A 15,077-nucleotide genomic window follows, 5' to 3' on the forward strand; every position below is an offset into this window, starting at 1 on the left:
TTTTTGTTCAGTGTAGTTGTAGTTACACACGTGCTGCGTTCAACTAATCAACATGTCGGACATTTCCGAGTTTCCTAGTTCCGATTAGGATGTGAATGCGGCATATCCGCCCCAAAAGACAGTAGCCTACAGTATGAAGACAGGCAGAAACTGCTTCTCCAATAGAAATCCCGATCACGCTTGTAGGCGATGTCATGGCGACATTTGCTAGCTATGCGCATGCGCAGAAACTCTAACGGTCTCGCGCCGAACTGCGCATGTGCAGGCCGTCATATCAAAGGCACTCCTTGGATATAAAGTTGTTTTTGACGAAAATGAAAACGTGTCAGTTTAATTTCACGAGGTTTAGGTAATAATATGTTAAACTATTTAAGACATTGCCTCAAATCTAGGGTGTGCCTTTAGATTTAGAAAATTATCAACTAAGGAAGAATTTTTCAGTTCTCTCATTGACTTCTCAAACCCGGCCTAGTCTGATTGGTAATTTTCCAGGAAGTCTCGCAATATTGCGTCTCTTGGTTTAGAAACTCTGTGATATAAATTTTCCGCGATTGATGACGTCAATCAAATTCTTTATTTCCAGAAAGCTGAGAAGGCCTATTCTCGCGGGATTTGCATCTCATCGCCTCATCAGCTTTTAGTTACTTGTCAACTGTTGATAATCATTTTTACTATGTCCGTGTTCTGACATCAGTTAGGGCCTAGTGTATCTGTTGCCACTTGATTGTGCACTTTCTTTGACACAAACTCAAACACCTGTACTATTTCTTCTTACTTGTGTGGCGGTGACCTGAGAAAGTACCAAGGGCTATAACATATGTACCTCCTCTACACTCTACTGACAGTCAGACTGACACTATCAAACTGCTGACAGACTAGATAAGAGTATGCTACAGTGTAGAGAGAGTGCAATAGATCAGACAGCGTACGTTAGTTTGGTTGTTGGCTGTGTGCACTGCAGTGTTCTTTTATTAGGCTATTGTAGACTACACGTTTTATCTTACAATGTTTGGAATGTAGTAGAACATTGAAGAACATTTTAACCAAATGTGACTGTTTCCTTTAATGTTCAATACTAGCTTTAACTCTACCAAACTCTTATCTGAAGTTCATGTTTAATGAAAAATATTTCTGAGACAGATTTCTGGTTTTATTTGGTAATCAGAACAATTAGTATTCTGTGTTTGATTCTCCTGCACTACTTTCTTGCTGTGTCATGTTGGGAAAAATCCTCTGCCCACAGGTCTGAGATGATCTATTCAATGCCTAAAGTAACAATGATAAAAATGTGATATGTGTTACAAATAATACAATAGGATATGATTATAATATCCCTGTGTTATATCTAAGTACATTTTTCTCAAGGTCATTGTCTGCAAAGTTCCCCTTTGGAGCAGTGAGTTCAGTGAACTGTCTTATGTTCGCAGCAAGGGGTACTTGAAAACAAGCTTGCATGCAAATATTATGGTGTCCTTCATTGAGAGGTTGGTGCATGAGAACTTTACAAAGAGACCATAGAATTGCCCTCTGAAAATTCCTCAAGCTCAAGCATGACTGTGCAGTGTGTCATGTGCTTCGGGCATGTGCTCGAGTGTTTTGAGGTAGACAATAGTGTTGTCAAAGATTCCTGACTCTCAACAACAGGTTTTCATGTCTCAAGAAATCAAAATGTCAGCTTTCTTAGTCCACACACTTTCATATTGGTCAGCATGGCTAGGCTTATAGTACTCAAACATGAATTTGACTTTTAAGATCAATGAATACCCTTCTTGAAATATTAAGTCTATTGGCCTGTCATGCTGCTAACCAAGGTTGAACACTCTGATTCACGTCAGCCTCTTTTTCCACCAGAGAGCTGTTTTCATCATGTCAGCCAGAAAGGCCAACATTGGCGAGCCAGCCCCAGAGTTCACTCCTACAGCCGTAGTGGACGGACAGTTCAAAGAGGTCAAGCTGTCTGACTACAGAGGTAATCCCTCGTGGACAGATTCACGTGTAAACAGGAAGTGACAACTTTGCGAGAAGTTTACTTCTGGGTAACCAAGATTACTACTGAGGTAATGGTGGAACTGGGTGAATGGAGAGGCTTTGCTTTGGTGTGAAATCAACTACACACAAACAAAAATAATACATTAAAACTCAACATTTCTCAGACTTAAATCTCTGCTTAGCTATACACATCCCATGGTGTTGAGGTTAAGTCGTGGATGCAGATTTTTAACTATTAGGCAAATTACCATAAACCGTATGCAATACTTTTCAAATCCCATTTCTCTTTTCTCGCTAAGGGAAGTATGTGGTGCTGTTTTTCTACCCGCTGGACTTCACCTTTGTGTGCCCCACTGAGATCGTGGCCTTCAGTGAACATGCTGAGGAGTTCAGGAGAGTGGCTGTGAGGTCCTGGCAGCCTCTACAGACTCCCACTTCAGTCACCTGCCTGGTGAGACCAGGAGCTATACTAGGGTCATATATGGAAAATACTGATATAGGAAAACAAACCAGAATCTTGTCCTCTACTGTCCTTCTGTATAATCTATGTTTTTATTTAATTATTTTTCATCATGCTGCATATATCTAACTTAATACCCCATCTTGTGGCTATGGTTAGGTAATAATTGTCATGTCTGTGAAGAGGAATCCAGGAAGTAAATTCGCTAGGCTGCATAGGGTCCTGAAGCCCCATCCTGCCCAGAGTTGAGCTTCTCCTGTCAGCCTGTGTAGCTGTGATAAGACCTTGCAAGACTGACTGAGTTTGTTTGCACCTCCAGATACACAGTAGATGTTTAGCGGCCATTGTTCAAGTCATCAATAATCAGTCTGTCTCCGGGCATGCAGTGCATTTGCGTACAGTCCTGTATTTATTGTGTGTGTAATAGTGATTCTATCTCTCCCCCTCCGGTGCAGGATCAACACAGAGAGGAAGCAGGGAGGTCTGGGCCTCATGAAGATCCCTCTGTTGGCTGACCTCACCCAGGCCATCTCTAGGGTCTACGGAGTGCTGAAGGAGGATGAGGGCATAGCCTACAGGTCTGTTACCAAGCTCTGGGACAAGTCTTATAATCCTGTTCTCTCGCTCTCTCACTCACAGCTACCCATTTACTGACCTTTATACAGTGCTCAGCCCTAATCCTGTTCTAACCTTCCTCCCTGCTGTCCAGAGGTCTGTTTGTGATTGATGACAAGGGCATCCTGAGGCAGATCACCATCAACGACCTGCCAGTGGGGTGCTCTGTGGATGAGACACTGCGCCTGGTGCAGGCATTCCAGCACACTGACAAGTTTGGAGAGGGTGAGAGGAGGAGGGGACAGAGAGCAGGTTGGGGATTTAGAGTAGGAAGTGCTGACATCTCAGGACATGGCAGGAGACTCATATTGTTAGGCATCAATATACCTCCATTGTATGCACTCTAGTGCTACTTGACCTTTAGCCCCTCTTCAGCTCAGTTCCCATTTGTATTAGAATATACAGTGCATTTAGTGAGCAAATGTGTTTGATATACACTGTTTGATCGCAGGGCAGATGTGTGACTTGTTGTTTCTCTCTACAGTGTGCCCAGCAGGATGGAGACCAGGGAGCGACACCATCGTCCCAGACATCCAGAAGAGCAAGGAGTTTTTCTCCAAACAGAACTGATCTGTCCTCACCTCCTTAGAGGTGTTACGTCTATACAGGGTACTAACTGAGCACTTACTGCTGTTAGCTGGATCACTGACTGACTGAGTCTGCTGATCGCATTGATTCTGTGTCAACTACACTGTCAGTGGGGATGTGTTTTGTGAGATTTCTTGAAAAATAGGTATTATTTGTGTATTAGGCTTAATGTTGATTCCATCATGGGGCTTGATTACAATTCAAACAGTGCCATGTGAGCATTTTGTTAATGAACTGGAATGTTAATAAAAAAACAGAATTTCTTGCTAAATTGTTCTCTAGTTTTGTTGTGATGCGGCATTTGGAAGTTGCTTTTGCCTTTTTAAAGAAAATATAGTGTTTTATTCAGTACTTATGTATTGGAGTATGAAATAAACACTGGTATAGAGTTCATAGTAAGCTTTAGTTACTAACCACTAGATGGTGCTATGCACACATTCAACAAGCAATGTCCTGTTTTTCTGGAACATATTGGTTTTGTATAGGTTTTGTTTATTGATACAATACATACAGATTAGTCTTAAAGAGCAACTGCCCCTAAAAAACAACTTCTCATTTAGAAAACAGAAAACAGCCTATGTGGCATTGAGTCAGAAACATGTATTCGACTGTCAAAATGTAGTACAATGTGTAAATAGGATTATTTTGGTCATAGTCTCATCCAAAACGGAGTTTTGTGAGACTTTTACATTTTAGTCATTTAGCAGACACTCTTATCCAGAGCGACTTACAGTTAGTGAGTGTATACATTTTTATTTTTATTTTATTTATATATATTATTGTTAATTTTTTTCATACTGGCCCCCCGTGGGAAACAAACCCACAACCCTGGCGTTGCAAGCGCCATGCTCTACCAACTGAGCTACACGGGACTTGTGGTCATGACTGCATCAAAATGTAAATGAAGGTTGGGTTTGTTTCAAACCTGCCCACAGCTGGCAGCACACAAGTAATCATTATTTTGGAGTGCAGCTGCATGTGACCCGATCATAATACCTGTGCTAAGTTTGGGTTGTCTTTGGATATACTGTACCTATGGGGCTAGTTAGGGACCATTGGTAAATTACACAATGTACATGGGAAAAAATGTTAAAAATCCAATAGCTCCAAATTTCAATGACTTAAAAACCTCAAACCAATATAAATTGTAGAAATTAAAATTCAAAAAAATGTAAAGCATAATGAGAACGAAAAGGTGTGCAACATGAAAATATTCTAATTTACATTGTGTAATTTATTGACGGTCCCCAACTTGCCCTGGAGATAGGCTATCCAAAGTGAAACCAATTTTGCCACAGTTGCACACCAGCCGGTTGAAGCTAATTGGCAAAATAATTTGGCTAACTCTTCCTACCTGCGAACACACACACACAAGATACCCACATCAAACCACTTCCCGATATCAACTCACATTTGAATTCAGTCATGGCCACTAGCATTTCTTAATTAACCAAATCAAAAACGGGGCCAGATCAGGAAGTGTAGTTGCCCTTTTAAAGGTTTTATATTATAATTTATTATAAACTTTCACTAGTTTTGAATGACCCTAGTTGTTTGACCGAACTGCTTCTTGTATCTCCCAGGGTGACAGTGAGCCCTGCATGTCTCAGAAGAGGTTATAATCAGTTCCCTGTGCTCCAGAGGTCATTAATGGTGAGCTGCACCGTGTACACTGCACTCCAACTCCATTCTATTACAACTTAACTTACTCCTCTGGTGACACATGGGACTGAGAAACCAGACATTATGTAGACTACTACTTATCACAAATTGACTGTCTTTGAAAGATTATGGGATTACCTCCCTCGGTTTGACATAGATTGAAAAGGCTGTAGTAGTGTATTAGACGACTCCTGTTGAAGACCCATGTCACCTTTACATAGCAAAATCCCATTCAATCTGCATTGTCCTACGTAGCCCTAAATGTCTCGGAAATTAGTTATGTAATTATTGAAAGAAGCTCAGATGGCCATGGTGAGGTGGGAGGAATATGTATGATGCTAGAGAAGTGTGGGAGATGAAGTGAGAAAGTGAGGCCTGTAGGAGTGGAAGGGGGCTAGAGGGGAGGAAAATAAACCCACCCCAGATCTTAATACGTCATCACTTGCATCACAGATGTTCCCACAGACACTGTGGGTTGTTGGCTGAGGTAGCGAGAAGCGGTTTGGCTGAAATGGGCAGGTTGTGCGTGTGTATATATGCATATTGTGTAGGCCTATGTTAACACCATGTTTTTATGTATTTCCCCCTTGGTGGGATCTGGGAAATCAAGTATCCAAATAACATTGTTTCCATCTGGCAATGGAACATTTACTATATGAAGAAGTTTGAACCTCTCTCCAAAACAGCTGAGGTTAGAAAGTGTGTCAAAACCCCAGCCTTCAGCAATTCTTTTGAAGTGGTTTTATTTTATTTTCTTCTCAAGTGTGCTGAAGGTTGTGGAGAGCTGGCTGGGTTGTTTGCCTAGCTGGCTGCTGTAGCCTATATAATTAACTGCTTAACAGGACAGAATTCCCCCTCCTGTTTTCCTGAGAGCAGCTTGTGCATACTCAATAACTCCTCTGTCTGCCAAAGACCGCAACACACCAGGAGTTGCGACTGTTGCCAACATTGAAGGGCTTGAATAAAAAAAAACGTTTTGGATAAGAAGTTAATGTATGATGACTAATCCTCAATTAACTCGACTTTACTGGGACTTTTCCCATATCCCTGCCTCAATTCGAAGAGAACAGGGCCTCATACTTCTCTGTTGATGTCCCCACAATTTTCTTGTCCTTGGCAATGCCAACCCAACCCATCCATACACACAGATGCTCTCACACACCAGATGCCCACTCGCTCCTACTGCTCTGCCAAGTGGTGTGGCATCTTTAAACACCCCCAGCATTCCAAAGGCCACTGTCACTTCCTTCCATGTGCACTCATTCAAATATGATAAGACCCAAATCTGTCTTAACTACTGTGGTGTGTATGCAACCACCATGTTTAGTTACCCAGGCTGGGCATCATGGGAAACAATGTGCCCAGAATGAGCTGGTGGCCATTGGACAAATCTTTATACAAATAGATTATCCAACCAGAGAATTGATGGACTGTGGACAGATGCCTTGAATATGGGATGACTGACTATTATTGTCTAGTGGTAGGCCACTTCATGCCATATGAAAAATGAATAGACTGTAAATAGTCAAGAAAAGTTAGTGGCTGGTATTCTGACTGAATTTTCTCTGTAGTCTATTGATAACCCTTGTGAAATTATGACTGTGCCAAGTCCATATCTGGTCAACGTTTGTTTCCTTTTCATGCTCCTTATCTCAGTTCTACATTTAATTATTACCCTATGCGCCAGCTTAGTTTCAATAATAATATTGGAAATTCCGTTGTGAGCCAAACCTTCATCTTATTGATACGAAGTGTTAGATGAAGTGGAATGAAACCAATTTGTAAGGTAGGCGGGGGTTCCCAGAACGCTTCGCTCTCAGTGACGTAATCTCTACCAGAAATGTCCCTATATGGACACGCTGTGCGTAAAGGAAAGGTAACGCGCTGACGTTCTGGACGTGAAGGCGCTGAATGTAGTCTAGCGGCATCGATTGCATAGGATCTATCACTGTAAAGTAGCCAGAAATTATAAACCTGTCTTCAATGAAAATTATCTATTTAATTCACACGCTTTTGAGGTTGTTGTTTAGACCTACACAGGGATAACACTAGACTTCAGTAAATGTGTAAAATCCTCTGCGCATATAGCAATCATACTTATTTTGATCAAACACCATGATTGGCATAATGACACCAATAGAAAACATGAAGCCAAAAATCGTTTTAAGAGACTTTACTTAAATATACATCGCACAAATAAAAAATACATTGTAAACATATGACATCATATTAGTTTGTCAGGATCAACCTGGCAAACAAAATAACTTACACATTTAATGAATGCAGCATTGCATGACGATATGCAAAATTACAAACAATACAATAACATATTTCCATTTGATACCTAATCAAATCAGCCTATCAAGTACTCTCTGGTTTGTTTTTCTAGTCACTCTGAGTGTCAGTGTCTGTTCAGTCTGGATGCGGTTCCTGTTGTCATGTATTTGGGTTATATGGTCCCTTGCACGGTGTCCAGCATCCGGAAGTACCATTTCTGTCAGTCTTTTACCAGAAATGAGTGTAGCCTACACAGCCTGCGGCCCTATTGTCATTACCAACAATAGCCTGCCGGTATAGGGCATATTCCAGTGCTGTTCATGTAGAACATTCCGCCAGTGTTGTCATTTCTAAATCACAAATTTCTCTGCGTAATGCCCTCGCCGCTCTATTTAAAATGCCTCCATTTTACTCGTCAACATCAGCTGACACCCACTGCTTACATGTGTAAGGACTTTCTGTTTGAGCTGGGCGACTTGTTCACGAAGCACAGTCGCGGTGTTGGAGAGCCCAGCGTTATCCGACTTCAGAACTTTCACCTTGTCCTCCAGTCGGGAGATGCGCTCCAGTTTACGGCGCCGGCATTTGGTTGCTGCTAGTCGGTTTCTAAGTCTCTTCCGCTCGGCCTTGATTATCTCTTGGTTTTCCATGTCGATTGGGGACATTGGCGGGGAACCGTCGCTGCTGTGTAGATCAGGGACGGTTTGTGGTTCTTCTTTGAAAGCCACAGGGCGCTGTGGATGGACCCCAGCTCCAGGTAGAGAGTACTGAAAGTGGTGTGACGCGTGCGTCGAGGTCTGTTGGTGATGGCTCTGCTGGTGGTGCTGCGGTAGGTAGTTGATGGTGGTACTGGGGTAACTGGAAGCGGAAGAGAGGTTAGTGTTTGCGCTATAAGCGTTCAGTGTTGTGTAGATTGTAGGCTCCGGCTGCAGGGAGGAGCCGAAGACACTAGAGGCCGCCGCCGAACAGGTCGTCACACCACTGGCTCCAATAGAGACGTTGGGCGGGGCCATGGGCATATGGTTTATCTTGTGGAGCTCGTCCAGGGCTTTCACGAAGCCCTCCGCAAAGCCCTCCTGCTCATCGGTGATGCTCCGGTTGTAGAAGTACTGGCCTGGGGTTGGAGTAGTAATTATACCGTTACTGTTTTGGATGATAAGCCTTTCGAGCTCCGGGGAAGCAAGCTTCAGTGACCCGACGTCCTGGTGCGCTGCTTGGTACAAGTCAGACTTGAGGTTGCGATATGGCTCTGTCAAGTTCATATTCATATTCTGCTTTAGGTGTTTGTAGTCGTGAAATGCAGCATCAGAGTGGCCGTAAGCCGAGAGAAAAGAGTCGTCATGATAAAAAGGCTGCTCCATTTTTGTAGACATAAAGTCGTAGGAAAGTGAGCTTACCAGTTGTTTAAACAGTCTCAGGATATTGGTCAACAAATGACGGTGTCAGCAAAAAGCAGGCCTACGCATCAACGCAAGCACCTGTCTTCTTTTTCAGCAATGACCCAAGTTCAAAACTAAAAAGAATTTCACTTCTAAAAGTGTGAGGGAAAATCCAAGATGTAGAACAGAGCAATGGTCCACGAAGGCTGTCACGGATGAATGACCGCAGTATTGACGTGATCCAATGTCTTGAACTGTCTTTCTCAACCTTGTATAAGAAAAAACTAAACTTTATACCCACACGTAAGGTTGCGTTCCCGGGTAGCTGTTCTACGTGATAAATTCACTCTGAGTGAGCAGCTAGTAACATGCCGTTTTATATACACACCGAAACATGGTGCGAGTTCGTGTTGCAAGGCATGGTGCCCCGGGGAAGCGGAGTCTATATATTTTAGACCATTCCATTGGTCCATAAGTGAAATCTCCACCCACCTGGTGCACTGGCCATGCAAAACGAACTTGCCCACACACACACACGCTGTCAAGATTGGGAGAGGGAATTGATTGGATAGAAACTCTTTGTGCACGCCCCAACAACAAAGCGTCAGGGTTGTGACGCGATTGCCAGGAACTACTTTGATTGTAAACCGATTGTTAACACGCGCATGTAGGCAAGAAAAGTGAACAGTGAAGCAGGGCTGGATTAAGAATATACTTCGATACAGCCTTTATTGAAATCGCTGTGCAGGCTAATGCACAACGAGGTTTAGACTAATTTGTCAACATGTTCATAGGCTGTTGATATACGTTGTTTTGTGATCTGACTGTTACATTGCAACTACAGTAGACTACATTACTGTGATGTTGCATGGTCCACGTTATTACATTGTTACAAATTGATAGGAATTGTCCATCCGACGCTGAGCTGCGCTGCCTAGACCTACATATTATGTGGACGCTATATTGTGTAGGCCTATATGATGAGTTGCAATTCAGTTGTTAATTTTACAGCAAGTTTGTTTGATGACTTGCATGTAGCAGGAATAACTATTAGCCTAATGTTCTGCTGAAATTATATTTGACTGTTCCGTGTGCAAATGTGATCAACAATGCCGCAATGGGGTTAACGTAACTGGGGAGACCACATAATGTATACCATTTATTAACCATATATATTGATGTACTATGGTGGGATCGAGTATTTCATTCTGAGGAGCAAGTCCGCAGTCCATATTTGGGCATGCTGACGCGTTAGTTCCTCTTGAGAGAATCGGGAAGCTAAGCCATTTTTTTGTCATATTTAGAATTTCTGTTTTGTGTTGATATCACAGCTCTTGGCACCCTCATTCACACAGGTTAGTAGAGCTGTGCAGGAGCGAAGGGGCTGGGTTAAGCTTTCAACACATTTACCGCCTTGGAACAAACCAGAAACAGCAACCTGCGTCAACATGTATTTAATGTGAATTACACAGTCAGTACATATATTTGATAAGAAAATACTCTTGTCATGTTTAGGCTTGTGGACCAACTTCTCACGAGGCTATAGGATAACTGATCACTGTGTTATGTTAGCACAAAACACGAAAACTGCACATCATTTTCATGATTTTAAGTGACACTTGAGATCTAATTGACCAGAGACCATGTTGAAACTTGAAGCTGTGGCTTGCCATTGCTTTATTTCGTATCCTGAATGATGCCCATATAATGGCTGTCTCTCTGGTAATTCTCAAGTATTTAAAAACGATTATTGAGTCTGTCTTTTTGTCAGTATCCATGGGAATAGACCCTAACAGAGGAAAACAGTTACTGGTAATGTTAACACTCCCAAACTGCCACCTCCCTCATACATTCTATTCTGTCTCTGCTAGCTCTGGTCAGGTTGGTTTTGGCTTTATGCATCGTTGTGGTAGAGTTTTGACCTCAGCTCCTGTGACATTTGGCATTGACTGCAGCCCAGTGGGGTTCAGCGTAGTGAGTGTTTACCGTAACACCCATGAAAGTACATGCCACACATTACTCTAAAACACTCCCAGGTTAGCTAATAGGGAAGAGGGATGAATATGTGCAAGAGGGACACAGAAAACATGGTCATTGAATGCACACTTCCAGTTGTATATTCAATGTGCTGTACCACCCTCCCATGTAATAAAAGCAATATAACAGGTCAATGTGCTTCATCAGCCTCTGTTTACAATAGAGATTGGATTCAACAACCCTTTTTATGATATTTGTATTTCTGAAGATCTCTATTCTATTTTATCAGTGTTTGTACTTGTCTTGTGCCAATGTGTTAGTGTGTTTTTCTGTAAACTCTCTGAGAGATAGAGGGAGGGGCAGACCTCTTGGCAAGAGACGGTTTTCACGGTTGGGATCACATGGATGGAGGCCAAAAACAACTCCATGTTACCTGCTCTTGCTCCTGGGTGAGTTTGGGAAAGGCAAGCCTTAGGGGGTGAGGTGTAAGTCATTTACGGTAAGAGTTCAAACTATGTGTGTGTGTGTGTGTGCACACGTGCACATATTGTTTTGCTGGAGTGTGTGTACAACAGTATGTGTTACAACAGATGCCCTTGCAGCTGTGTGAACATCTGCAGGGAAAGAGGAGGATAACGTGATCATTATTTCCTTTCTGCATGTATTGTTTTTCAGTGTCGAAAATGACTCCTGCACATGATAACATCTGCTTGTTTTATTGTGTTGACATTTTCAAGAGCCTTATTACGATGAGTGTAATTATCTATGATGAACTAAGCAACAGGGCTTTTGCTAACTGCACCATATGGAGAGGCTGTGTGATGTTGTGCATGTTAGCATTCACTTCAAAAGTTATCTATTGTTCAAACTATTACAATATCTGTTTTCTTCTTTACAATGGTTATGTGAAAAACTTTAACTAGGATCAGCCTAATAGCCATTGACCCATAGACAGTGATAATATCACGGTTGGATATAACCTCTAGCCTACTAACCAGTAGATAGACATGCATAACTCTATACCTCAGTTTTTCCATTCTCCATGTTATGTTATGTAATATTACCTCCAGGGGAAGAAATCCCTGGAAAATGGGAATTTGGGACTTTTCCATAGGCTCCCCAGACAAAGCAGGCTCTCACAATAAGACACTGATATGAGTCTTCAGCCCTCCACACCACCTCTTCACAACCATCCCATTGTCCCTCTACACCTCCTCACAAACCTGCTATTGTCAGTCCCGGCTCACAACAGCCTTAGCCACTGTCCTGGGCTCCTTCAGAGGACAGGCCTCTGATTGGCTGGAAGCTCCCGCTCTCTGACTCACCCTGGCTGGAGGAGTCTGTGCCAATTAGAGGTCAAAGCCCCGAGACCAACAAGTCTTCCGAGTCTTTCCACTGTCCTTCAAACTCTGCAGAACTCACAGTCAGCAAAAAGAGAGGGGTGAGGGAAAGTGAACAGAGAGAGGGTAGAGCGAGGGAAAGAAAGACGTGCTTGGTTGGATGGGGGTTGTGAATGCCCTCTCGGCTGACTCTTGACTGAGTGGGTGATTCTCCCATTGGGACACAATGGGGCCTCTCATGCTGTTGTTGTCTTCTGTGGTCAGTGTTGTGAGTCTATAAATAGAACCATCCATCATCATTATCATCATCAACAACATCACATGATGGTTACGATGGTGTTTTTCTCAAGGTCGAGCTGTTGACCCAAACAGCTTGAACTCATGTCGATTGATTGGCATCTATTGATGTCATGGTTGGCCAATGGACAGCACAGAGAGAATCCCGGTTTCATCTGCTCACCCCCAGTTCACCGTGCTTACTAACTGATGGGTGGTTCCATGATTCTGTAATTCTCAGGTTCAGCTACTGCATAGTCAAGTCCTGTTTAAGTCAGGAAAGGACAAGACAGGCTTTACCCCTGGAGACCAGCAGCCTCTGCAGCCCATTCTAGGCCTGTCACAACCTTTTGCTCACATCTTTTTGATAAAAGGGGAAAAGCCTGTTGGGCAGAAACGCGGCCCCACGCTTTAGCACTGGCTAAAGCAGCTAATGGGGCAAAGCTAAATCTAGCCAGCCTTCCTCCTTGGCAAGGTCCCATGCTCGCCAAGCTCACTGAACCTAAAGGAGCCTGTAGGAGAAGTGAGTCAGGTAGTTGGCCAGGGTATCGGGGGCATGCACCAGGGCAACCGTCCTTCTGCTCGGCCAACCAGGACGGAGAGGTCCTGTTAGTCAGCTATAGGTGGGGGTCAGTGATGTCAGCGCCAGAGGGCAACAATTCTCTGTACCTCATGGCTCTGTCAACCCCCTCCTCCTCTGCTCTATCATCTAGCGCTCTCTCCGTTCATTATTCTGTTAGTGAAGTGGTGTATAATCATTATAATGATGCTGAATGTGCTCTTAATGAGCTTGGCCTATACAGAACTACAAGTTAAAAGGCAAAGAGCCTGTAGCGCAAGAGAACATTTAGTGTAACACGGGAATGCGGGGGTGAGCGAGCATGGCATGATAAAACAATTCTCCTGATTTTTCTGTGTGTGTGCATGCATGTGAGAGAGAGAGAAAATGGAAGACTGATGAGATAGCCAAGATTTTGTTCCCATGACTTAGAATAGACAAATCAAAGATAAGAGGATTTTTCTCTCCCCTCAAAATCCATCTTGATCTTGGTCTTCTTCTTCTGCTCTTTCTGGGTTCTTTATTATTTCCTTTAAGTTGGTCCGCTTAGTTAGGGTTTGGCCCGGCACGAATGTTATCTGTTTGTTTTTGCTAGTTCTCTGTCTTCCACATGGCTGAAATGCGCCTTTGTTTTTTATTAAAAGTGAATGCCACCAGATTATTGCCATGTCAGGTCATATGGCGCTCATAAAGTGGGTTTTTATATAATAACATAAATTATACAGCACTCTGGGAGTTATTTCTCCCTCAGGAGGTTCTGCCAACCCAGGCACTTTTCAAAGCAGCAGCCTACTGATTTACGGCTTTCACTACAAACCAGATCTCATAAATTAAAAAAACTCAAAGAGCCCCTTAGACAAATCAAAAATGTGTGTGTGACCTGACGATCACTCTATGGCACGCTGTGGAGACGCTTCAGCAGTTGTTGATGTTTATTGGAGTCACATCCACTCCCAGAGTCTGCTCTGTTTCCTGATACTTCACCTTGGCCATCTAAACTGGCTGAGATGCTGTGGAAAGTTGGCAGTGTTAGCTCATCATCATAGCATTGACCTGCTGGCCAGGGAATCCCTTCAGGGGAGATGGAGAGTTTGAGGTCATGACCTTCAAAGGGAAGACGTCATTGGCTGGGGAGACGGAGCGATAAAGAGTGAGAGGGGATGACGGTGCAGTGAGTAAGTGACAACTCACACACCCATCGTAACTGGAAACTCAAAACAAATGTAAACACATCATACATCTAAAGACAGGCATATTACTCCGTTTATTATTGCACAAACATAATGTGCAATGAAATGTCTCACAAAATATAATAGTTTAGAAACAGTAGGCCTATACATGGAACCACAGTGCCAGCAGTTTCTGGGGGCAAAAGCACTCATATTGCAAACACACAAAACCAAAAAGATCTGACTTTGGCCACGTCTGCAACTCCTGTAAAGCCCCAGGGAGCCGTATGTGATTTTGTAACCGAGTGTCATTCCCAAGGCCTTGAATTGAGCATGTTTTAAACAAGCCCAGACATGGTTGCCCTCGAGTAAAGTAGTACGTGTAAAAAAGATCCATTCCCCTTCCACACCCACACATGCATATACCCTTCGCAAGCACAAACACACATCAAAACAAAAACTCAGAATTCTTGCTCTCATCTCCAATCTGTGCCATCTCAATGTTCCCGTTTATTTTTTTTACGTCAGACTATAGTTCCTGGCAGAGCCTTTGGTTCAGTGAGGTGATGTTGTGAAGGTTACCCTCCAAGGTTGGTGTTTACAGCGGTAGAGGTTATGTAGGATGGAGACAGGCTGGGACTACCACATGCAGCTCAATTAGCAGTCTGCGGTCTGTGTGTGGCACAGTAATTACCTCACATTTAATGTAGTTTACCTTAAGTAGTGCATTTAGGAAGCTCCACTCCAAATATAGACTCTCTCAGGCAATTTCATGGTCTCGTTTTG

At 43.1% G+C, this 15,077-nt stretch overlaps 1 protein-coding gene and 1 pseudogene across 1 annotated transcript; one reads left to right on the plus strand and one right to left on the minus strand.

Moving 5' to 3' along the window:
• The first annotated feature begins 1,866 nt into the window (after positions 1-1,866).
• On the plus strand, positions 1,867-3,634 carry LOC121551029 (annotated as a pseudogene).
• A 3,838-nt stretch (positions 3,635-7,472) lies between these two features.
• LOC121551028 (transcription factor jun-B) lies at positions 7,473-9,381 on the minus strand. The gene has a single exon (XM_041863553.1). The coding sequence runs from the start codon at positions 8,962-8,964 to the stop codon at positions 7,984-7,986; it is 981 nt and encodes a 326-aa protein (XP_041719487.1). The 5' UTR covers positions 8,965-9,381; the 3' UTR covers positions 7,473-7,983.
• Positions 9,382-15,077: the final 5,696 nt, after the last annotated feature.

Source organism: Coregonus clupeaformis, unplaced genomic scaffold (assembly GCF_020615455.1).
Source record: "Coregonus clupeaformis isolate EN_2021a unplaced genomic scaffold, ASM2061545v1 scaf0010, whole genome shotgun sequence".
Taxonomy (NCBI): Eukaryota; Metazoa; Chordata; class Actinopteri; order Salmoniformes; family Salmonidae; genus Coregonus; species Coregonus clupeaformis.

Excerpts from the sequence above, each read along its gene's own strand:
- LOC121551028 (XM_041863553.1), bottom strand. The coding sequence starts at position 8,964 with ATGTCTACAAAAATGGAGCAGCCTTTTTATCATGACGACTCTTTTCTC.